This window comes from Diplodia seriata (genome assembly GCF_021436955.1).
Source record: "Diplodia seriata strain FDS-637 chromosome Unknown scaffold_5, whole genome shotgun sequence".
Taxonomy (NCBI): Eukaryota; Fungi; Ascomycota; class Dothideomycetes; order Botryosphaeriales; family Botryosphaeriaceae; genus Diplodia; species Diplodia seriata.
This window is the reverse complement of record NW_027117312.1, coordinates 298013-321804: the sequence shown is the minus strand read 5'-3', so window position 1 is coordinate 321804 and position 23792 is coordinate 298013. Positions and strand designations below refer to the sequence as shown.

The following is a 23792-nucleotide window of genomic DNA, read 5'->3' as shown; positions in this document are numbered from 1 at the left end:
GGAGGCAAGGGAAACAGGCCGAGTGTGCCGCCTGGATTGCTGGCAAAACTGCTCTAACGGGAAATACAGGGTATCTAGACTCAAATCTGTAGCTGATCCAATCCACCAACCACCAACAACTATTCATACAAGGCGCCAGGCCCATCAAAGGAAATCATGCGGAACGTGCAGCCTCTAGATCTCCGACGCGTGGCTGCTCTAATGCGCGTCTGCACATATTGTTCCGTTAGAAGAAACATGTAAAGAGAATAGTGTTCATGGTCAACGCGAGCAACAAACCCAGAGCTCCGTGCATGTTATGCGGCACGTGTCCGGACGATTTCTTCGCGTTTGAATAGGTGGGGTCGCTGGCCAAGATGTTGGTCGAGCGGCCGCCGGGGCAAAAGACGACCTCAAACCCGGCGCCAATGGGGATGATGAAAGTGGAAGTTTGATCATCGAACGCTGCAACGTTGGGTTAGTGCTGGTTCCTCGCCTCCCGCCCGGGACCGGCCGTGACTTACCATAGCTGTAGGCATCTGGGCACACTTTCTTGGCAGCGTGCGAGTACTCGCCCGCCGAGCAAGAGCTTGGAGAGTCGTACTTGCCGACGCAGCAGTCCGACGGCTTATTCCACTTCGAGCAAGCAGAGTAGCAGGGACTGAATGCGGGACGCTGGATCTTGTCGTCCGGGTAGGGGTAGACACCGTCTCCGGGTTTGCTTGGCGGGTTTACTTGCAGAACCCAAGGACACCACCTTGAGGCCTGGTCCTCCGTAACTTGCTTGTCGAACGGCAACGGATATGAGCTGTTGGTGCCGAGGAAGGTCTGAGATGCGCCGTTGTAGGGATTGAACGTTGAGTCTGCCAGCTGGCTCGCCGTGCCTTCGCAAGACGGATTGGTCGCGTTTTGCGGGGCCTTCTCCAAAGCCGCGGTTCCCTCGGGATACATGACGATACCCATAGGAAGATTGTAGCCATCCACAAGCGAGATGTCGTAATATGTCTGGCCGTCACCGCCATCCAAAGTGAATTCGGCCAGAGTCACTGGATTCAAGCCCTATCAATGTAAATTAGCGTGGCACAGCCGGGTAGCAGCATTTTCGAGATCGTACAGAAACCGTGCATTCCTCCTGGCCATTGCAGTCGCCGGTGCCGCAGGCAGTGGGTCCATCGGCAGGAAAAGTGCAGTTGGTGCGTCCCCAAACTCGGCCTTGCCAGTTCGCCGACACGGTCTGCTTCCTTTGGCCGCCTGTCTTCAGTTCAAACCCCGACTTCTCCGGGCCCGTTCCTTCTTGAGTAATGAAAGCCGGATATATACTGTCGGGACATTTGTTTGTAACAATAAGCGGCTTGGTTCCGGAGTTGGCTCGACGGACATGGTCGGGCAGCTCGCGCTTCATGTGATGTATGGCGGCAGAGGAGGGCAGATAGGCCAGTAGCGAGAGATAGAGCGCACAGGCGGCGCCGTGCGATGTCGAGGGTCTCATGGCGACGGAGGAATGAAGGCAGGGAATAGGCGTGACAGGATGGTTTCTCAAGGAGTAGCGGTTGGATTGGAGGGCGAGACGGCAAGACTCAAGGAGATATAAAGGCTGGCTGCAGCAAGCTTGCAGCGGCAAGAGCAAGCTGCCGTGCTCAAAGCAGGAAACACCAACTCTGCAAGCTCGGCCAACTTGGCACGAGCGTCGGAACGCTGATTCTGGACCGTTTCAGCCTGCTGTACACCAATCAAACGCCGCGCGGGCAGCGCCGCAGGGCGTGGCGCGGCACATCATGGCCGCAACGGGAGCAATACCAGCGAGACTGAATCGCAGGTCGAGAAGCGTGGCGAGGACCAGAGAGAGCAGCGGCGTGGAGCAGCATTCTTGCGAGCACGGGGCGCCGGGTGGTGACGTAGCGCCAGATGAAACGGCCAGGGCCCAGCGCCAGTCGATTGGCTGTCCCGCGTCGCGCGCGTAACGCCGGGGAAGCGCGCATCGAGCGAGCTCGCCCTTGCTGGCTTCGAGAAGGCGGCGCGCTGCGCTGGCCCTAAGCAAGCAGCGCCCAGACAAGGTGTGCTGGCGTTGGCACCCCACCGCACGGCAAACTGTGGAGAGAGCCCCCGCAGCCAGCGCGCAAACGAGAAAGCGAGAGCGATCGAACGAGAGGTGAGGCGGCGCCGGTCAGCGAGAGCGAGTGCCTCGGAGGCCGGGTCCGTGCGCCCGCGAGCGCTGCGTTGCCTAGAGCTCTCTGTCCCCTCCCTTTGCCGCCGCATCGCCTCTCCCCTCCGCCTCCAGCAGAGCGCTTCGCACCTCTGCAGACGCCGGCCATGGACCACTTGGACATCTGTCTCCACATCGGAGCGGCCTCGCCGCTGGACAAATACCCAGGTCCGTCTCTGCCCCACGTTCCGTCCCCACGTGCCCGGCGCTTCTGACCAAGAGCCAACCAGCGAAGCAACATGCCCGCCGCGTCGCTGAGTTCCTCGGCGTCGAGAAGGGCTTGATCTACCTTCCCGGCTCCCCGACTGCCTACCTGGAGGACAGTGATCAGTTTGTCCCCTTCAGGCAGCGCCGCTATTTTTACTATCTCTCCGGGTAAGCCCTCACTCGATCTATTATCGTCCCGGGCGTTTGCTTGCAACCGGGCGTCAAGCTCGTGCTATGCTAGTTTCCATGCTAGTCTTGTGTACGGTCCCCCGTGAAAGCAGCCTGAAGTAACGTTGGCACAGGGTCGACGAGGCTGATTGTCACTTGACCTATGACATTCATTCCGACTTCCTTACGCTATACGTCCCGACACCTGGAAGCGCCCGCAAGGTCTACTACAACGGCCGTGGCTCTAGTCCAGAGGAAGCCCTGGAGAAGTACGACATTGATGCTGCCGATTACTCATACGCCGTGACTGGCTATGTAGAATTCTGGATGTCACAGCATCCAGGCAATGTCTACATCCTGCATCCTGACCAAGCCGTTGTGCCCGGCCACGACAAATCGCCCCGTGTCAACTACACCAGGCTTCAAGCCGCCATCGACGGCGCACGCGTGCGCAAGGACCAGCACGAGATCAAGCTCATCCGTAAAGCCAACGAGATTAGCGCCAAGGCCCATAAGAATGTGCTCAAAAATATTCTCGCCTTCAAGAATGAGGCTCAAGTGGAAGCCACCTTTCTTGACACTTGTGTGGCAGCTGACGCCAAGCACCAAGCTTACGAGATCATTGCTGCGTCCGGAGAAAATGCCTCGACACTGCACTACATCAAGAACGACGAGCCGTTCCAGGATCGCCCGCTCATGTGTCTCGATGCCGGTTGCGAGTGGCAGTGTTATGCAAGTGATGTGACGAGGACGTTCCCCCTTACTGGCCAGTGGCCGTCCAAGGAGGCCAAAGAAATCTACGATCTTGTGTTGGATATGCAAACCGAGTGCATCGATGCCATCCGGCCGGGCGCCAGATATTTGGACATCCATTATTTGGCTCATCGCATTCTTATCCTCGGCCTTTTAGAGCTCGGCATCTTCCACAACGGCACCCCGCAGGAGATCTTTGATGCTGGAACATCACTAGCGTTTCTCCCTCACGGGCTCGGTCACCACCTGGGACTTGAAGTTCACGATGTGTCTGATGTGCCGTTGATGGCGGCCACCTCTGGAAGCGTGAGCCCCGTCGTCGATCCGGAAATGTGCAAGGCTCCTGTCATCCCGCATCATCCGGCTCTTGAAGAGGGTATGGTCGTCACCGTCGAGCCAGGGATGTAAGTTTTTCTTATCTCTTTCTTGCAGTCTTATGGCTGATGCTCCATGCAGCTACTTCAATCGCTATGCCTTGAATGCGGTCTACCTCTCCAACCCGATTCACTCGAAGTACATCAACAAAAAAGTCCTCTCACGGTATCTTCCCGTTGGCGGTGTGCGCATTGAAGACGACATTCTTGTCACGGATGATGGTTATGAAAATCTCACGACGGCTCCGAAGGGGGAGGAGATGTTACGCATCATTCAGGAAGGCTTCAAGGAGACGGACCAGAGTGAGAAGAAATCGAAGCAGCCAGATCACGGATCAGCCGCAACGGGTCAAAGACAGGGCGTCCACCAAGCTCCGTTCGCGGAGTGTCTCAAGAGCAATGGTATCGAACGATGGTCCCAGGACGTCAGTGCGGGGCCTCCTGAAAACGTTCTGAAATCGCCAGGTTCGACAACAGTAAGCCACGTAGTCGAGCTTGAAGGAAGTCAAGCAGGCTCTCGGACTCCCAGGCGAAGCCGACCGGCGAGTCTTTCGGCCGCTCCCGCTTCCTTCGAGGCTTATGGCTGGCCAGCCCATGAAGAAGCAGTTACTGCCGAGCTACCTAGCGAACCAGAGGGAAATGCCGAGCCACAAATGCTGGAAGAAACCCAGGCCAGTCATTGGCGGAAGGTTCCCTCAGCTCTTGCCCGCATGGCTTCGACTCAATCCTTATCCAATCGCTCGTTGCCCGAGTACTCACCGTCTCAAATGTTTCAACGTCCACGACAGGCGCCAATCCCTCCACAAAAACTTCCCGAACTACCTGCAAAGCCACTAGCCTATCGTCAGAGCATGCCCATCATCATTTCAGGCTCTCAAACTGTCAAGACTTCGCCCAACAAGCCATCGTGTGCTCCAGCACTTGTCCGACCCAGACCGGGGCCCACGCGTTCTGCGACTGAACGGCGTTCGAACAATGTGCAATTCAGAATGTCGGGGAGTGATCTCCCGGAAACGCTCGCTGACACCGGTCATAACAGCTCACGGAATGAGCAAAACGGACATCTGGCGCACCGCGCATCGATTGCTATTGGTGAGCAGTACTCTCAGCACGCATATCAGCAGGAGTATCAGACCAGGTGTATGGGCGAGCCGATAATTCAGCAAACACCGCAGCGACAGTTCTCCGCACCTCAGGAACAATTTCATCAGCCCAGGCAACAGTCGCAGCAGCAAATGCAGCAGGGTCCGGCAGCCGACAACAACAACAGCGTCGATAGGAGTGGCTCACCGTGGAACAATTCCCTTGCTCTTCAGGACTATCAGATGCAGCTCATGTTGCTGGAGCAGCAGAACCGACGCCGTCTCTCTATTCAGAGACGGGAGCAGGGTATCGCGAAGCTGGCTGCTCAGATCGAGAGATACAGGGACATTGCGACGGGTCCGCTGCCATCATCTTCGCCAAGTTCGTACCACACGGCCGGGTTCGACATGAAGTATTGAGAAGGGGCATCAATTGGGTGTGATATTTTCTTCGTGTTGCTTCTGTCAGAGCCGGCTTGGGGGAGTCCTTCTTTTGTCCAGTCCTGTTTAGAAGATGAGGGACCGATGAGCTTTTAAATGAACACAGAGTTGGAGTCTGAGGGTGGTGCGCAAGATTGATGGGCAGAAAGCGAAGTAATGAGGTGTGACGATTGCCAAAGGAGTTACTGGGGTCAGTCAACGAAACAGACGAAACCGGAATTGACTAGCACGATCGTTACCGGTCACAACATAGCTTTGGGTACGCGCATGACAATTCGCCATGGTATCTATACATCGCTTTGATCAATGGTAGGGATAATGTGAACGGGATCTTCCGGTCCCTATCTGCTAACTCGGTCAACATCCCCGCAACCACCAATCACTAGCAAAAATCGCTTTAAAAACTAAATAAGATGGAGGCGATTCAAACAAGAAACATCTTCTACGGCCTCATAGACAGGGATCTACCCGATTCAGAAAAGCTTCCGAGCACGAAGTCTGCGCCTGCTGCGTCGTCGACGCCCCTTCCCCGCTCAAGACTTCCAGCTGCCCCTTGCACATGGCCAAATGCATCCTCTTGTCCATCTCCAGTGCCTCGAACCAGCGTCAGCTACTCCGCGTGCACCACCCCGAGCACCGGCGTCGGCGCCATCAATTGCATCACCGCATGAGGCTGCCACATGGCGATGCGGTAGTACGACTGCAGCGCCGTGCGTTCCTGGGTGCCCGCGAGGAGGGTCAGCGCATCCGAGTAGACTTCTCTATGCCTGCTTAGCCGGGTCGATTTCGTGCCGAGACCGGCCCTCATTGAATTCTTATAGGGAAGTCGATAAGTATTACTCGTCCCTGCTGTTTCGCTAGTCAAAGGAGACATGAGATAGTAACACTTTAAGCAGAGCTTTCCGTCCGCTTGTAATTTCTAGTTTGAACAACTGTCTCTGTCACGTACGACCATAGGTCGCAGACAATTTCTCTCCAGAATTCCGCTTCTAGGGCAAAGCAGGGTCGCAAAATTCGTAAAAGCAGCATTCCAGTCGACGCGCAGTCAACAGCCGGTTTACTTGCAGTTATTTAGCTATTTGGCAAATGGTTCTTTCACGTACGACCATAGGTCGCAGAATATAGGGCTTCCCGTCCGCTCAGCCGTACTCAAGCTGCGAACCGGCCGATTAGTACTCAAGTGGGTGACCATTGGGGAATCCCGGCTGTTGTACGTTTTTCTTTTTTGGCCGATGAATCCCCACCCCAACACTTGCACCTTAAATTCCCTTCCTTTCTCTCCTCTCTTCTCCCCGCGTTCCCCCCCTTTTTTTTCCCCTCCTTCAGCCTCACGGATTGAGTTGTGGGGTATGTGTTTTGTTGGGGCTAACAGTCGTTGCTACTCGGATATCGACAGCCGTGTCTCCACACGTCGAGGCCGAAATCGACTTTTTCTGGTATATGTCCCGGAAAGCGCTTACTACTATGGCGTGGAATTGCTGCTCTACTCCGAACAGTCGAGAAGGCTGACATATGCTTGCATACAGACCGACGAAAGTACTTGGCCATGTCCCAATATCGCTCCTACAATCCGACCGCCGGAGACGACCGTAAAAACTACAATGTTGTGGTACTACTACCTAGGTACGCCTCCTACCCCGTGCGTTGTGTGACCGTTGTTGCGTGAGCTCATGGCCTTCTCAGCACGTGCTACCTAGCATCTTGCACTTCCGTACAGGTTTCATTTTTCAAGTCGACAGGAATGTCATTTCAATCGTCGCAACTACTGCGCTGGCATCCCAATCCGTATCAACGTTCCGGACCACACAGTTTTGGAAAAAGGCACCGGAAGGTCTTGACTACTGTCAAAGTAACTAGCAGCCATCGAACTCGCCAGACAGACAAGCCTCCAACGGCAAGATCTGTATGTAAGCCGACCCCATGTGGCCCCCGACCTCTTCACGCATCGACAAATCCACATCTTCGCTTTCGCTTGGGAAAAGACATTCATTTCTTTCCTCATTATACCTCACTGTCGTCACCACGCCGGTAGACAGACTGACCATGAGTTACACAAAACGCAAAAAAGAGCACTAAGCAAGACCCCACACCGCCACCATTCGCGCCATCCATCTATTGATCCCAAAAAGAAGAAGAGAGAAACCCCATCCGAGAAGAAGAGCAAAGGGGGGGAGAAAAAGAGAAAAAAGAAACAGAGAAAAAGAGCAAAACGCAAACAGTCCCATCGAGACGCCCCATGATGGTTCCGATCGATGAAGGCAAGATAGTAGTAGTCCATGGGAGGAAAAAAAAAAGGGAAAAATGCAATCCCCGGACAATATCGACGCTAAGTAATGCTGATCAAAAAGGTGAGAGGAAAAAGGAAACAAGAAAATGATGATGAAGGAAGAAGCCGAGACAATGCAAAAACCACACACACACCCAAAACCCAAATTCAGGTTCCAGCCCCCTTCCCTCTCTCCCTCTCCCTCTCTCTCTTTGTATGATTGATTCCCTTTCTCTTCCCCCTTCCCTTTCCTCCTGATGCAAACCCGGGAAAGGGGAAGAAAACGAAGAAGAGAAAACAAAGAAATGAAGAAGAAGCAACAAGAAAAGGGGGAAGGAGGAGGGAACTAACAGATATTATCTACACGAATACACTTGCTTTTAGTTTTTGTTTCTTCTCTTCTTCTTCTTCTTTCAATTAACCCATAGCCATGCTCATCGGTCTTTTTTCCTTTTATCCATTTCCATTGACTTTGTGCAACATTTCGTGGTTTAAAAAGAAGAGAAAAAACCAAGAAAGCGCCATGTCATCATTCAGCCCCCCGCTATCCATTACCCGTTCCGTTGCACAGCACACACGTATCGGTATCGAAAAGCAAGCCGCCTCCGCCTACGCGGCAGCAGCACCGTTCTCCCTCGTAGCGGCAATGGCCGCCTGCAGGCCGACGATGCGCAAGCTCTTGCCGCGGCGGGGCCGGCCGGCCATGAGGGCGGCCGTGGGCTGCATCTGGTCCTCCCACCGGCGGAAGACGGCCTTCATGTCGCGCGGGACGCCCTCGAGGACGACGGTGGAGACGGGGATGAAGGGCCTGTCCTGCAGCGACGCCGCGAGGATGCCGTACTCCTGGGCGAACATGAGGGCCGTGCTGAAGGCGTGCGATTGGCTGCGCGAAAGGACACCGACGACGCTGTTGAAACGAGGAAAAAAAGCTGTCGTTAATAAAGTACTACCTTGGGAGGGGGGCGGCGTGACGGTCGGAACTTACATGTAAATCTCGAAGAAGGCGTCGAGAACGTAAATGTTCTCGGCTTCGAGATCCGTCTGGCTGAACGGGGCAATCTCCACCACTTCTGCCGTCATGTTCGGCTTCGGGGCTCCGTTAGAAGAAGAGGCAGGACCAGCATTGCTCTGCGGGGGAGATGATTCTGTTGGTGAGGATGGTCCTTGGGTGCTTGTGGTGCTCGCCTGCGAAACTCGTCGCACGAAAGAAACGGGCCATAAAGAGCTCACCTGGAAGCTGCCGCCGGTATGCACCGGCTTCTCGTCGACGCGGAACAGTCGCACGCCGTATTTTTCGTGCTTGGCCTTGAGTCGCCAGTGGTCCGCCGAACGCGGCACCTTCTTCTCCTTTCCGTTGGCCGGTTCAGGAAACACCTCGAGGAACGAGGCGGGCTCCTTGCCCTCCTCGACCTCCTCAATCTCGGGCGTCAGGCCAAGGTCCATTCCGATGAGACGGGCGCATCCGAGCTCTTCAGCCGTACAGCCCTTGCCCTTCCATAGGAAAATCTTTCCGGCAAGAAGGCCGGTCCGGGATGAGACAAGGTACGGGAAACCCGAGCAAAGGTTGTTGACGGATAGCTCGATTTCATCGAAGGCCATATGACCCAAATGCTGACGGCCGCAAAGCATGTACTGCTTCGAATGGTCGGTGCGGCTTCCCTTCCTGGTGACGAGGATTCCGCCAACAGCCTGGAAGAAGTTGGGGCACTCCTTGCCCTGTCGGATGAGGAGAAGCTTGCCGCCCACATCCCGCGCTGCCTTACGAGCGAACAGCTGCGCATCCTCGACTGCCGGCTCCGGCACTGCGGAGCCAGTCCAAAGGTAGACCTCAGTGTGCTTCGCACCATTCTGAGACGCAAACGCGTGGTTGCAGAGGTACATCGAGTTGTCGAAGAGAATGTGCTCCTCCTGCGGCGGAATCGGCGTCAACTTGCCATCTCCGGAAATCTCCTGGATCTCGTGCTTCAACGTCTTGACCCTCTCTGCATTGAGCGGGCTGCTGGTGAGAACGCGGTGCGCGTCAACATCCAGTTTCCCTGAGGTGACTGGGGCGTCGTCGAAGAAATCCGCGAAGAGCTGTCCGGCCTCAGACTGCTGAGGAATCGGGGACTCCTGGGAACCCTTGCGCTCTTGGGAACCCTTGCGGATTGAGGAGATGGAGTCCTTCTTCACTGGCTTCGGAGGAGGGGTTCCGGCGGACGTGGGAGGGGAAAGAGGAGTCTTGGCCGGCGGCTCTGGAAGCTCCTTGCTAATCCTGACGCTGGGAGTAGGAACGAAGTTCTCCTTGTTGTCGTTCAGAGAGGCAATGCCAAGGCCGATGGGCTTAGGCGACTCCGGCTTTGCCAAGCCGGCATTTTCCATGGCCTCTTGCTCGTCCTTCCTCGTGGGGAGCTTCACGGGCGACTTCACTCTAGGAGGAGTTGAGGAAGATTCAGGCTGGCGTCCCCACTTTGCGGCAACGCCCTTGACCGAACTGCTTACAGTCTCGGGCTTGTCCTTGGCGGGAGTCGCGGGCTTTGCTTCTTCAGCAGCAGGGGGCTGCGGCAGAGGCTTCTGTGGCTTGGGCGACTCAACGGTAGGAGTGCTCGGGCTGGATGCGGGTGGGCTCGTGGGAGACTTGACATCCTTGTTAAAGCGGGATGCACCAGAGAAGAGGGGCTTTGGAGAGCCAGGCTGCGAGGGAGCAGCTTGATCTCCCCCTTGCTTGAGGGCAGCTATTCTCTTCGCGATATCCGACTTGGCGCCTTCCGACTTAACCGGACTCTCTGGCTTTTTCGGCGACTCTGGCTTGGGCGTAGCCTCTTCCTTGGACGGACTGCTGACCTTGATGGGCGACTCGGCCTTAGGGGAAGGAGCCTTTGGTGAAGCAACCTTGGGCGAAGCAGCCTTGACCTCGGGCTCCTCCTTGGCAGGGCTTTCCGGCTTGACTGGCGACTGGGGCTTCGGAGGAGAAGCGGCCGTGACTGGAGCAGCTTCTTCGGTAGGGAGCTCAACCTTCTTGGGGGATTCGGCCTTGGTTTCCTGGGACGACAGATCCAGTGCCATCGTGGACTGGTGGGAATCGAATTTGCCGGAGGCCTTCTTGGACAACTCGGACGGCTTGGGCGTCGAGGGCTCAGGTGGAGGAGATTTCCGCTGCTCGAACTTAGCAGAAATTCTCTTTGCGAGGTCGGGACTCTTCACACCTGGCGACGGCGGCGTAGACGGCTGCTCGAACTTCGCGGAGATACGTCTCGACAACTCAGGGCTCTTAGCGGGAACTGGGGGCTCCGATGGACTGTCCAGCTTAGCCGATACCCTTCTCGTAACTTCAGCTGACTTAGCGGGAGCGGCTGGCTTGGGCTTCGACTCTAGAGAAGGCGAAGAAGGCTTGGATTCCTCGGCCTTCTCGGCCTTGGTGGGCGAGCTCGGCAAAACGTCCTTTTCCTTGACGAGAGAAACGTTCTCCACAACTGACGTCTTCCGGATCGGCTTGGGGGAGGCGATCTCCGCAGCTGGCTCCGGGGCAGAATCCGTCTTAGCCGTTGTCTTGGGTGCCCGTCTCTTCGGACCACGCGCGCGGCCCTTTGTCATGTGTGTGAGCTCCTTCGTAGATCCTGCCTCCGGTTCCACGGCAGGGCTTGCCGCAGCAGCCGAGCCAGAATCCCTTGCACCCGGAGCAGGCCCGCCAGGAGCACCCCCGCGAGCAAGCATAGCAGCCAGGGCAGGGTTGAAACGATCGGCTAGTTTTCCGGATCCTCTGCTTGACAGCTTGCCTGCAGGTTCATCGTTTGCGGGGGAAGCAGGCTTGGTGGGGGAAGCAGACTTGGAAGGTGAAGAAGACTTGATCGGAGAAGAAGGTTTGGAGGAATCCGGGGTATTGAACCGGTCCGCAAGCTTTCCAGGCACCCTGCCGGTCAACTTAGATGGCGAAGGGGCCTCAACGTCCGGTGACTTTGGCGACTTCGGTGCCCCACCTGCTCCAGGGAAGCGATCAGCGAGCTTGCCTACGGGCTTCAGAGCAGGTCTCCCGGGAATCCCGGCAGGCTTCGATGCGTCGGGCAAGTTGTTGAAACGATCGGACAGCTTGCCCGGGACCTTGATGGTTGGTTTTGCTGGTGCGTCAGCATCCTTTGCGGTCGTGGCTGGCTGAGAAGATTCGGCGAGCTTCTTCTCGCGCATGGCCTTCAACTTCGCAAGGGCCTCGTTGGCTGGAGGTGCTTCCTTTGCTGGCGATGCGGGCTTCGTCGAGGGCTCGTCTTTGATCGGAGAAGCAGGCTTGGCCGGGGACTCGTCCTTCGTAGGCGAAGAAGGTTTGACGGGTGCTTCCTCTTTGGTTGGCGAAGCAGGCTTGGTAGGTGAAGCAGGTTTGGCTGGGGGCTCCTCCTTGGCAGGCGAAGCGGGCTTGGCTGGCGGCTCTTCCTTGGCGGGCGAAGCAGGTGTCTTGGATTCGCTCTCGGCGGCAGGCTCTTCGGGGGCTGCCGGTGCTTCAAGTGATTCCTTGGGCTCTGGAGTGGCTGCGGGAGACGGCTCCTCCTTGGCTGGTGAGGTCGGAAGCTTCGAAACGCTCCCGTTCCGACCAAGACTCTTGCGAATTTCCAGCGCCTCCGCAACCGGTGCTGCAGGCTTCGCAAGAGATCCTGTTCTGACGTGCGAACCCCCATGCTCTTCCGCCTTCATCTGAATGGACTGCCGCTGCTTGACAAGGCTTTCTCTGAATTCATCCTTCTTCACGCGAGGAGCCGGGCCGCCGGTGACGTTCAGGGCTTCCTTGCCCCGGCTGATATTGTCTTTGAGCGTGTCCGGGGCGACGAACTTCTCAGTGTGCGTCTTCCTGAGCTTGCCAAAGACATTCTGGAACTCCAACTCGCCCTTGTTGACAGACTCCGACTGGCGTTGACGGTGCTTCAACGTGGACCGGAAGTCTGGCTTCGAGGGGTCCTCTGGCTTGGATGCAGGGGGGTCACCCCCGCGGAGAGCGGGCGATTTGAGGGCAACCGCCGGCTTCTCGGCCTTGTCGGCGGCGCTTCCCAACGGCGGGCTGGCAGCAGAGTCCTTCGCCGTCTCCATTTTAGGAGATGACAGGGTGTCTGGCTGTCCTTTGGGCGTAGATGCTATGGGTTTGGCCGGTTCAGGAGCAGGATGTTGTTCACGGTCGGTAATTTTCTCGGGCGGACCCTGACCCAAATCGGGTGATTGCGCAACGGGCCCCTGTGCAGATCCCCGTGATTCTGGTCTGCGGAGAGCGTCGCGACTGGGGAATTTTGTAGGGCTAGTCGGAGTTGCTGGTGGATCTGTATCGGCTTTCTCAGGCCTGGAGAGATCTACGCTCGCTTTCTGGGCCTTGATCCTGTTGATCTCTGCCATCCAGCTCGGCTGCTCGGGCTGCGGTCTCGGCTTTGGCGACTCGGGCTTCGTGCTCAAAGCACTCTCGAGCCAGCTCGACTTTGTAGGGCTACGGCTCCATCGCTTGTTGGGGCTTGCAGGCGAGTTCGCTCCAGAGCGGTTCTCCCCCAGCTGCGTGATGGAGCTGACCGACTTTCCTCTGTTGTGGCGGAAGGCCTTGGCCGGTCTTGTGAACGGCTCCTCGGCGCCCTCGCCCTTCTCCGTCGCATTGCTGTGACTCGAGCTTGGCCGCTCAGTGGACTGGCCACGGGAGCGCGGTCTCGCTTCAAGCGTCGGTGTGCTCACCCCGCCGAAACCACCAGCGCTGGCGGTAGAATTCTGTCTGCTAAGGGTTCCGGGTGTCTGCACGCTCCACCGCTTGTTCACGCTGTCTGATCGCCTCATCATTGCACTCTGCACGAACCCCCCCATGCCTTTTGTCGGGGACGGCGTACGCTCAGGCAACATTCGTCCTTGCGACGGCGACATCGCCATGATCCGCTCCGACAGGGCGTGCTCGGTGTCGTCGGGCTCGGAGGCGGGAGGGCGGAACTTCTGCGACTCTAGCGTTGGCAGCGGGGACTTCGCCTCGGCCGCACTGTAGCCGGATACTGACGTGTCGCGAGACAATCGGTTGCTGAAGACGGCGCTGCCGCGCACGGAGCTCGCTCTGGAGGGCGAGCTGGAGCGCACGCTCTCGGCGTGTGGGCTCGTCGGGCGTTCGGCGGCCGTGTCGTGCGACATGCCGGGCAATTGTCGCTTGTCCGATATCGAGGCAACGTCTGCGTCTTCGTCTTCACGGCTGCGGCGGTTTGCAGGGGAGCCAATGCCGCGGTCGGGTGTTTGCTTGAACCACGACGGATCCTTCGAGCCCAGCGATTGTGCGATCTGTGTCCTCGAGGCGGTGTCGTCGGCGGGGTCGAAGGGCTCGGACGTCTCAGCGGGCGAGCGCGATGCGCTGTTCTCGGCGGCGATCTGGCTGAGCGGTCTGCGGCCGCTGGTCGACGTGGGGCGGCGCTGCTGCCACGAGCGCGTGCTCGACCTGGTGGGCGTGTAGGGTGTGGTGGGAGAAGTCTTCGCGGGCGTTGAGGACTCGTCGCCGTGCGGGTCGGGCGCGGAGCCGGTCAGGCGCTGCAGCGCGTCGTCGTGGGCGTCCATGGTCGGCGACGACAGGTCGAGGTGCAGGCTGCGCGGCGAGGAGCTCTTGACGGAGACGGGGGTGCTGAGCTGCGAGGCCTTCTCGGGCGACAGCGAGCGTTGGCGTTCTGCGGTGCAGCAGCGGCTGGTCAGTGACGGGGCGGGCAGCGTCGCCCAAACATAAACAAGGCGGGCGGAAAATAGTACACACCAGCACGGCGGGCCGCACGCTCAGCGCGACCTTGCAGGATCTGCTCCTCCAGCAAGCGATTGCGCTCCTGGTCCTCCCGGTCACGCTTCTCGCCAAGCTCGCGGATGTGTTCCACGAACGACGACGGGCTGATGGGATCGTCGGGCGGCGGCGCGGCTTCATCGCTGCGGGCAGACATGATGCGGCTAGGAGCCTTCGGGGCGGCGAGGGAGCGGGCTGCCCGTATTTGTCCAACCTCTGGCGGCGGGGATGATGGTGGACAAGAGCGGCTGCTGGGCCAAAATCTAAATAGACCAGCCCGCTTCGGCTGCCCTGCGCAACAGCCCTAGCAAGCATATATATTCTCTGCTACCACTACTGCACGCCTGATGCACCGCGCCGCCGCCGGGGTGGGCCCCGAGGGCATTCCTGGGCCCCGCTGGCACGCTGCCCGCTGCTCCACCTCAGGCAGCGCAGTGCTGGTGTGGTGCTGGCACGCTGGCGACGCCTGGCCGCGCTAGGCCGCTTCGGCGATAAGGTTGCCGGCCGCCATGCAGCTCCTTGCAGCTCCTTGCAGCTCTCCCGCGGCCTCAGAACAGGAACAGCCGGTCCCTGGCGTCCTGGATCACCCATCGCAGCCCCTCCTCCAGATTCTGCCCCGTCATGCCGCTGCACGCCATGATGGTCCACTTGTGCGTGGTGATGCTGTCGAGCTGCAGCCCCTGCGTCGCCGTTAGCCAGCCCGACTAGCTGTCGGGCCCAACGAACGTGGCCCGTCCGCCCAAGCACCCACCTGACGGATCTCGTCATCACCCATCGCCCCAGGAACATCGCTCTTGTTCTTGAAGACGAGCAGGCTTGCCCCCATCAGCCGCTGCCGAAGCGTCAGTGCGCGCACGCCGGAGAGAGAGAATTCGGAAGACGTGCCTCCTCCAGCAGCAGCCCGTCCAGCTCGCGGCGGCAGTCGTCGGTGCGCTCGCGGTCCGTTGCGTCGACGACCCATATAAGCGTGTCGGTTTTCTCAAAGTAGTTCTTCCAGTACGTGCGCAGCGTCTTCTGACCGCCGACATCCCCTATCGGCGACACGTGGTGCTCAGCACGACCGCGGCGGCTGCAGGGAGGCGGCTCTTACATATATTGAGTTTGTAACTTGGCGGTCAGCGATTCTGTCCTCGGACCGGGGCGGTGGCAGCTTACCCCTCGTACTCGATCGTCTTGATGATGAAGCCCAGGGTTGGGCTGACGCTGTTGACGTCCTCGTTCATGATCTTCTTGACGATGGTCGTCTTGCCGGCGTTGTCGAGTCCCCTGCGAGCAGTCAGCCGGCCGCAGGGAGGCCTGCTTGGCTGTTCTTATTTTTCTTCTCCGCTCTTCTCTACGTACAGCATCAATACGCGCATCTCCTTGTCCTTCAGTCGTGCTTTTCTCAGGATGGACAGCATCGTGGCTTGCTTGGACGGGGTGGGAGAAAGCTGGTGGGAGCTGCTTCTTGTGCTTGTGCTTGTGCACTGCGCTGCGCAGACAAGCGCGGCAGCTGCCCTCGTTTCCGCGCTAACCGAAAATGGCACCACCTGTCAATTCACAGCAACCTCACCTTTTCCACCCGTACCTTCTCTTTTTTTCGTCTTCTGACCAACCTCAACGCCCGCTCGAGCCCGACTCGTTGTGCGCGCTCGGTCACGCTTACGACGCTCAGGGTCAGCTTCTGCCTAGTTCCGCCCGTCTGCCGTCAACTGAAACTAACCACCTCACTCAGTTGTTCTTCCGCTGCGTCCATCCACGCGATCCGTCACCTGAAGAGCCGCGACGCAGAAACGCGCAAGGTAAGTGACGAGCCCGCCCTCGTGTTCATGTCTGCGCTATTGAGTGCTCTTTCTGTCAGACGCCCAACGCGACGCCACTCGCTAATGATGGACTATCGAAAGGCCGAGAGAGTCCACTCCTGGATCGTAGAGACCGGGCAGGCCGAAAGGCGCAGGAACCTCATTGCCAGAAGCAACATCGAAGCCCACATCGAAGCCGGTCCTGCCTTCCCCGACACCAGCACGGATCGCACTCCCGCGGTGACTCGTTCAGCCTGGCACACAGAGACCGACTTTCGCCCTTGCCGCGAAGGTGTCCTGGTTGAAGTGCGCACTCCAAGTGAGATCGACCAAGACGAAGCTACAGCACGTGCCCGTCACGCTGCGGGTAGACCTTCAGCTTCCATTCCACGCTCTGCACCACACAACCTCAACCACAAGCCCACCCCTCCTACCCGCCAACCCCGCGCCCTCAACAATAACAACAATCGCCGGCGCTCACCTATGAAGGATCATTTCGACACAATGACGGACATCAAGCCGCCGCAATACGTTCCCCCTCACATGCGCAAACGTGTGGCTCAGGCTCAGGCTCAGGCTCAGGCTCAGGCTCAGGCTCAGGCTCAGGCTCAGGCTCAGGCTCAGGCCCAGGCTCAGTCCCAGTATGTTCCGCCTCACTTGCAGAAGGCCACTCCCAACAACACCGCCACCCCTAATGGTGGTGTTCCTCTGAATAGTGGCGTCGCATTGAACGAGGGCGTCGTTTCCAACGATGTCCCGGCGCGTAACGGCGGCGTTGCCCGCAGCCAAAGGTAACCTTCCCGTCTCTATTCCAAGTGTGCACAACAGGCTTACTTTTGGAGCTCAACGCAACCAAACACTGCCCCACTTAGCACTACGACAACTGTGCCAGCTCAGATTCCGGAGCAGCCATTGCCCGCCAACACTCCGCAAGCCAATCTGAATCGGGCCAGCCCGCCTTCGGCCAACCTGCCTCAAGATAACCCGCCTCAGGCCAACCCGCACCAAGCCAACCCGCACCAAGCCAACCCGCACCAAGCCAACCCGCACCAAGCCAACCCGCACCAAGCCAACCCGTACCAAGCCAACCCATCGCAAGCCAACCCGCACCAAGCCAACCCGCACCAGACCAACCCAAGCACCATCTGGGACCAAAATGTTCCGCCCACAGGGCCACGTGCCATGATGGACAGCCGCAACCGTCAGAGGCAGGACGGCGAACAGGTCAAGCCTAAGCGCAACAACAAGTGGGTCACTAACAAAGAGATCCGGGAATGGGCTCAGAAGAACTCTAATGAGCAGGTTGGTGCTTGGGGTTCCAATGGCTCTGAGGCTGGTTTCAACTCCAACCCAGCCGCTGACCCTGACCATGACCTCAAGAAATTGGTGGACTGGGAGGGCAACTGGCTTCCTGGACCGACTGATTGGGAGACTCGCCGCGGTTACCATCACCATAACTTCAACGAGGAGATGATGCGCTTCGTTAATGGCTCCATTGACACGGAAGCTGCCGTTGACATCTACAACGAGCCTACTTTTTTGAACGAGCCAAGTGGTGAGGTTGCGCCCCGTATCTGGGCATCTCTTCGCATTGAAGGCACCTCGCTTCAAGAGTGGTGGAACAACCACGTTGGAAGCTCGCTGGCGGAGGATGACAGCAAGGCTTGGTGGAGGGAGTACACTTCTGAGGAGTCCAGCCTACTGAATTCTTATGACGTTCCCGAGGCCAGAATTGACCCTACCGATCATGAGGGTCAGATTCTCAATGTCAACGATCTGGGTTCTGGAAATGCCTCTGAGAAGCTGATGGAAGGCAGGCTCAAGAAAAAGGCTGATAGAGAGAGGCGAAGGAAACGTGAACGCGAGGAACTTGCTGCCGCCATTGCAGAAGCCCCGCCCGTCACTTTTGTGGAGCCTGCGAAGATCAAGCCCAGGATCAGCTTATACGTCCGCGTCGCTCTCGCTGCCGACGCTCAACAGATTGCCGGGATCTACAACCATTACGTTCAGAACAGCATCAAGTCGGCGGAAGTCGTGCCTCTTTCGGTCCCTGACCTTGCGCGTCGCATCGCCGATGAAACCGGGAGCTCCATGCCTTGGCTCGTTGCATGCCAAAAGGGCAGGAAGTCTGGTCGAGGCTACACCAATGGTACTGACGCTTTGATTCTCGGCTTTGCCTGCGCATCTGATTACCTCAGCCGCCAGAGCATGTACGCTTACACTGCGGAAGCCGAAGTGTTCGTCCATCCCAATTACCATCGACACATGATCGGTAGCTGCCTCATGGATCGACTCCTTTACATCCTGGACACCTGCTACGATGCTAAGAAAGGCTATCAGTTTACTGCAACCGGCCCTTTCGCTGATCACGGTGGCGCCAGAGTCATTGGCTCGGTCATCATGAACGTGCCATTTGACAAGAAGGATCCCGAGGACCTGGAGGGCATTGCGAAGTTCCTTGGCAACTTCAACTTCAAGAAGGAAGCCGAACTGCCCAACATCGGCGTGAAGAAACACATGCACGTCAGCTTGGCTACGTTCCGGTACTACACCGGCACCATCATCAACCCCAAGGAAGCTTTCTTCTGATGAGCTTATGAAGATTTCGATGTGTGCCGGCTCAAGTAAAAGACGTGAGTTTCCGGATTTGGATGCACCCTTGCCACTATGGAACTAATTGCCCGATTGACACGGTGGTGTCCTCTTCTAGTTCACTTCACTTTCTCCGATGTGCTGTATGGTCTTTCATTTTCCTTTTGTTTTCTTCCTATTCAGTTCCGATGCGTTCAACATCTGCAAAGCATCGGAGGAGACCACAATGAAAACAAGATGGCTTTCTCCTTTTTCCTTTCTCTAATTTCTCAGTTCTCATTCCGTTTTTCATGCGGTATGAGGTCCGTCTGGAGGCCTCGTTAAGCGGTTTCGTCATGAACGGAGAGCGTCAGGCGTACAAAAATTGCTGGATTCGGGAGGCTAAAACACATGCATGGACGGTCTTGCATTTTCTCATGGAACGAAAAAGGTCTCTTTAATTTTCATCTCGATCCTTTCCGGAGTGTCAGATAGGGAGTGGGAACACTTTGCTCGGGGTTGCTTAGTCGGCGAGATTGCTCAATGGAAACAAAAATTACAATGAAAATGAATACAATTGTCGGGCTGTTTTCGCCATGTGCTATCACCTTGGTCGGCGCGATCCACCGACAACGTCCGCTGGTATCACCACAGGTTGCAGAGGGCTTGAGCTCTTGAAGCCCCGCTATGCGGGTAGTTGGAGTCAAGTCAGTGCTTGGGCGTAGGTGCGGGGTTTGAAATTGTGCGAGCTTGTGTAAATGCGTCCGGGGATGGGATCGCGCTGCCTGCGTGGTTTGTTGTGGCATGAAGTTACTGAGATAGCTTGGTCGTTCATCTCCAGACGAGTAAAATGTGCCGATGGACGTGCTGTTGAATGTGTCGGTGGGCGTGTCGGTGGATCGCGCTGGCTGAGGAGATACTTTGATGTGTAAAGCAAACAGTTGGGGATGAGTGAACTGGGACTGCTTGTATTAAGTCATCATTCTTTTGGCATCTCGGTCCTCTCATTGTTCCACATCATTGTCCTGGCCCTTCTCCTTTCATGCCACGGTCAGAAAACGTTGCAACAGTGAGGGAATCAATTGGACACTGCATTTTCCGTGTATTGAAATAGTAGTTGCATGGTACTGAGAAATAGCAAAAGAATGTGAACATTGGAATCTGCTGGCTGGCGGAAATGAGGACAGAAATTCGAAAAAGAAAAGGCCCACTTCGATACCGGGAATGACCGCTGTGCGTGGAAAACCTCACCCCAGAGCCTTGTGCCGTTTACTCCCAATGGAATTCCTCCCCAACCTTCTCCTCGTCTCCCCTTGGACCGGCGAATGTTCCTCCCCTCTTTCCGATCACTCCATCACCTCGTCCTTTCTCATCCACATAAGCTTTAGATTGATAAGAACGGCGCCGCTCTCGCCATCAGTACGTACAGTCATTAGCTTCTGCTTGAAAGGCTGAAGGTCGGCGAGATTGAAAGTGGTTCTGTCTACGCAGACGACATCCCTGCCATCATTGACCACTTCGTACCCGTCAGCTCTGAACTCTGCAGTGGTTTTATCGTGAACCTGAAGGTCAAAAGACTGGCTGATCGACGGCCTTTTAACCTCGCGGACGATCTCGCCATCCAGTAATAATTTGCAGTGCGAGGAAACGCTGAAAAAGCGTATCTCGACACGGAGGATGTGGTTGTGTAAGATGCTGGTACGAATTTTTTCAGAAACCTCATCGTCTCCTTGGCTGGAGGATCTTGCTATGAGAGCGTCGAAAACTGCTCTCCCGTTTTGGGTCAGATCCTTTTGGAACCAGGTGCTTTCCAGCCATGAATGGTTCCTTTCCAGCTTCGTTCGCCGAAAGAACACCCCTTCCTTTTCCAGTTTGGGCTGTCCTAGAGCAACTTGCATCTCGTGCTTTTCTAGGAGGTCGAGAAATTGTTTAGCAGTCGAGCTTGAGCTCACAGCAATGGCGCGGTAGAGCACATCTACTGGCACTGCGTTGCATGGAAAATGCAACTTGAGAATCGATATCAAGCTTCTAAGGATCAAGACGCTTCCTCCAGATGCGGCGCGGACAAAAATATCGCGTTCCTCTCTGTATGGCTGCATCTCGAAAAGGATGCATCTCCGCAATCCATCTCCATAGACTCTATTACCTGACTTGTTCTGTTCATAAACAAGTCGTCTCCATAGGTAGTCTGATCCGTGTTCGAGCGCCCAGCGGAACAATGGTAGATGGGGTGGTTGTGATATGTGCTGATGCTCCAAGCCGACCTCGGTATACTTTGGGTTGTCCCATGGACGAGCTAGGAAGAGGAACGATTTATGAAAGGCGATATTCCGGGCCATGCGGTAGATTTTTCGTAGTTGGTCAGATCCTTCAGTCGGGAAATCTCCGGTCAGGTGAACGGGCCAGTACGTGGATATGTATTGCAAGAGGGGATATTGGTCAAAAAGGGGCTCTTGCTTCGTGCCGTTCTGCTTGGTCTTTGGGAGGATGAAGGTGACGTCTTTGGACTTATCGACGGGTATAGAAGTGCCGCCACTTAGATAAGCCAAAGACCTACCTAAGGTACCGAGAGATGGAACTATACCCTGGAGTAGAGTGTTGACCATTTCCCCTGTCGCTTGCACTTTTGTATGGTCTGCATCCCGAATTTGTATCTGGGTTTCAAATTCGTCGAAATGGAGGAAAACCAAGCACAATTCGCTGACATCCCGCTCTGCGTCCCTTGGGCTGAAATGTAGCCTCATGCTGTGTTCAGTATAGGCACTTGAAATGGGCCCGGCTTCGGTGTAAATGATTGAATCATCATTTGATGGCGCACTTTCGGAGCCGTGCAAAAGGATAAATTGCCGAACGGTATGATGCGCGAGCCGTACGGTGTGATCCACTTTACTGAGGGTGACGAGGCTACTACATATTCGAATAAGCTTCGATCCATCGTCACTGGGTATTCGAGCGGTCGGTATGGATCTATCCGTCGGTTCCAGGGCAACAGCAACTTTCAGCTCCTCGATGGTCAAAGGCCGTTTTGCGCAGACAAGCCAGCGGAAGACCTTTCCGATGATTTCCAATTTGGCCGGACCTCCTCTTGATGATTCGATTCTGTGAATGATCCTTGCATACGTGGAGACAAGGTCTCTTGGTAGTTTCTCAAGCGTTTCACGGATCCCCTCGTCACTGACGGCTTCGCAGATCTCATCGATCTGGAACTTGACCCAAAGGAACCTGAGAAGCTTTGTTAGTATACCCAATAGTGTTGTAATAAAGTCTGACAGCATACATTTCCTTCGCGCCTGTAGCCAATCGGTCGATTATCTCGTACTTGAGACGAGGGTCACGGAGCTCGAGTTCACCTTCTTTGAGCTTCTCATCAATTACCGCTTCCACAAAGCTTCTGATGTCTCGAGAGAGGTCTTCCGGGGATATGGTGACTGAGTGGGCAGGACGGAACACTTTCTTGTGGATTACGGCCTCCGGACGACACGAGAGGAAGATCTTGACAGTGCATCCGGAAACAACTGTCAATGCCTTTTGCAAGACGGCAGCAAGTTCGGTCTGCTCCGGATGCGGTAGCTCGTCTACTCCGTCAATCAAGAAGAAGTATTTGTTCCCACTCTTGAAATAGTTGGAGATGACCGAGAAGAGCTCCCTGGGGATCGGCACATCCAACTTATCCTGCAAGTCTTCATACAGTGATTCCTCAACTGCGGCAGAATGGCCCGCTCTCTCCAACATCTGTCGTAGAAACGTTCCGAGGATGGCTGTGGTCTTGAGTGACGATGGATATTCGTAGCTGCAGTAGTGGTAGTAGAGAACGCTGGACTGTTGCGTTGAGACTAAATGATCATTGACCGAGGATGCGAGTATGGTCTTCCCGGAGCCTGGGATACCGAAACAGCCGAATGATGACGATGTCGGCGTAGAAAGCCATTCCTGAAAAGGCTGGCAGTCGAACAGCCATGTAGCAGTCCCATGATGACGCATTTCCTGTATCCTGCGGTGATGGGCCTTGTAGTCGTAAGGTGAGATCCTTAGCAGAGCTTCTGTCAGTTTCTCTTTCTTGTTGAAACGGACAAGCGCCATCCTGTGGTCCTCTTGGCGCTTCCTTTCCTGTTTGGCTTCTATCATATCCGCTTTTTGGGCTTCCTTGTCGATGCGAGACTGGAGTTGCGTGAAGTCTCTCAAGTATTGGTCGAACTTCTTTTTGAATGGTATCCAGGATGTCTGGCATGCTAACCTGAGACTGATTTTGCTTCCTATGGGACCAATCAGCACTTGCTTCTCGGGATCGAAATTTGAACCAGGGATAATTACTCTTGGTCTTCTTCGCAGCCCCAAACAATTCTTTGATATCGGTGCAGAAGTAGATGACAATCAGGTACGCATCGGAGATTGCGACCAACAAGCGCTCATGGCTTGAGAACAATTGTTCATAGTCGCGGAAATGAGGGAGCGCCTCTCCGATCTCTTTCAACATATCGACGATCTTCTCAAACGTTTCCGTGGAGTCCTGTGCAATCTGTATGTGCGTCAGCAACTTGACGCGCACTCTAAAGCGCCTAATGCTCCTGTTGGCGCGGACGTACCTGAAGAGCCACTCTTATACTTCCCCAGAGCGGAGCCATGACCATCGAGGCAGTTCCGGTGTTGCTGATGACGTCCAGGCCTTTCCCATATGCTTCCAAGATGTCCAGAAGTGGTCTGAGTTTCTGGCGACACGCTTGCAGCTTGCTTTTCTCTTGGTGGTCGCGATGGGCCACGTCAGCCTGGTAGTAGATGGTTTCCAGCGTCGCGGACCGGAAGTTTGCCTGTTCCTCCTCGGTCAGGCCCTCGAGGAAGCGGGATCTCGCGCGCTCCCATGGCTCTGTCGGTGTTTGCAAACTTGTGCGGATGTTTGACATCTCCGTTCCAGCAGCAAAAGTCCTTGACGCTGGAAAATCAATGTGAGGTGAACATGGTCGAGATAGCTGAGGTGCGACTTTCGCGGCGAGCGGGGTAAGCTTCCAGGACTAAAATCTCACAAGGATGCATCCAGCAACCATGGTATGCTCCAGCAACCGTGGTATGCTCAGCTTCATGTTACCCCGCTTTCAGATGGTGAGTGATAACTTGTTGCGTCTGACAGATCTATATGACATTAAAGAGACTTTACCGCATGATATCGCGAGGTGTTTGGCGGACCTGATGAATATAATATAAACTCCTATTTAGCAAGTATTAAATGGCCTCTGATTGAA

The 23792-nt window shown here is 56.1% G+C and overlaps 6 protein-coding genes across 6 annotated transcripts; 2 read left to right on the top strand and 4 right to left on the bottom strand.

The window, feature by feature from the left end:
- Nucleotides 1-226: 226 nt before the first annotated feature.
- SLS55_005104 (uncharacterized protein) lies at nt 227-1381 on the bottom strand (the record flags this gene model as incomplete). The annotated part of the gene is made up of 3 exons (XM_066776555.1): nt 227-444; nt 504-1038; nt 1358-1381. The coding sequence occupies 3 exons, from the start codon at nt 1379-1381 to the stop codon at nt 227-229; spliced, it is 777 nt and encodes a 258-aa protein (XP_066632397.1).
- Nucleotides 1382-2289: 908 nt separating this feature from the next.
- Nucleotides 2290-5186, top strand: SLS55_005103 (uncharacterized protein; the record flags this gene model as incomplete). Its single annotated transcript, XM_066776554.1, has 6 exons — nt 2290-2350; nt 2413-2557; nt 2692-3714; nt 3767-4149; nt 4555-4591; nt 4724-5186. The coding sequence occupies 6 exons, from the start codon at nt 2290-2292 to the stop codon at nt 5184-5186; spliced, it is 2112 nt and encodes a 703-aa protein (XP_066632396.1).
- Nucleotides 5187-8082: 2896 nt separating this feature from the next.
- Nucleotides 8083-14363, bottom strand: SLS55_005102 (uncharacterized protein; the record flags this gene model as incomplete). Its single annotated transcript, XM_066776553.1, has 3 exons — nt 8083-8380; nt 8459-14102; nt 14186-14363. 3 exons carry the CDS (start codon nt 14361-14363, stop codon nt 8083-8085), a joined length of 6120 nt encoding a protein of 2039 aa, XP_066632395.1.
- A 391-nt stretch (nt 14364-14754) lies between these two features.
- SLS55_005101 (uncharacterized protein) lies at nt 14755-15606 on the bottom strand (the record flags this gene model as incomplete). The annotated part of the gene is made up of 5 exons (XM_066776552.1): nt 14755-14886; nt 14958-15021; nt 15063-15275; nt 15362-15472; nt 15548-15606. The coding sequence occupies 5 exons, from the start codon at nt 15604-15606 to the stop codon at nt 14755-14757; spliced, it is 579 nt and encodes a 192-aa protein (XP_066632394.1).
- A 1075-nt stretch (nt 15607-16681) lies between these two features.
- On the top strand, nt 16682-18576 carry SLS55_005100 (uncharacterized protein; the record flags this gene model as incomplete). The annotated part of the gene is made up of 3 exons (XM_066776551.1): nt 16682-16687; nt 16773-16778; nt 16897-18576. 3 exons carry the CDS (start codon nt 16682-16684, stop codon nt 18574-18576), a joined length of 1692 nt encoding a protein of 563 aa, XP_066632393.1.
- A 1328-nt stretch (nt 18577-19904) lies between these two features.
- Nucleotides 19905-23456, bottom strand: SLS55_005099 (uncharacterized protein; the record flags this gene model as incomplete). Its single annotated transcript, XM_066776550.1, has 6 exons — nt 19905-20533; nt 20705-20714; nt 21594-21780; nt 21836-22811; nt 22870-23074; nt 23142-23456. 6 exons carry the CDS (start codon nt 23454-23456, stop codon nt 19905-19907), a joined length of 2322 nt encoding a protein of 773 aa, XP_066632392.1.
- Nucleotides 23457-23792: the final 336 nt, after the last annotated feature.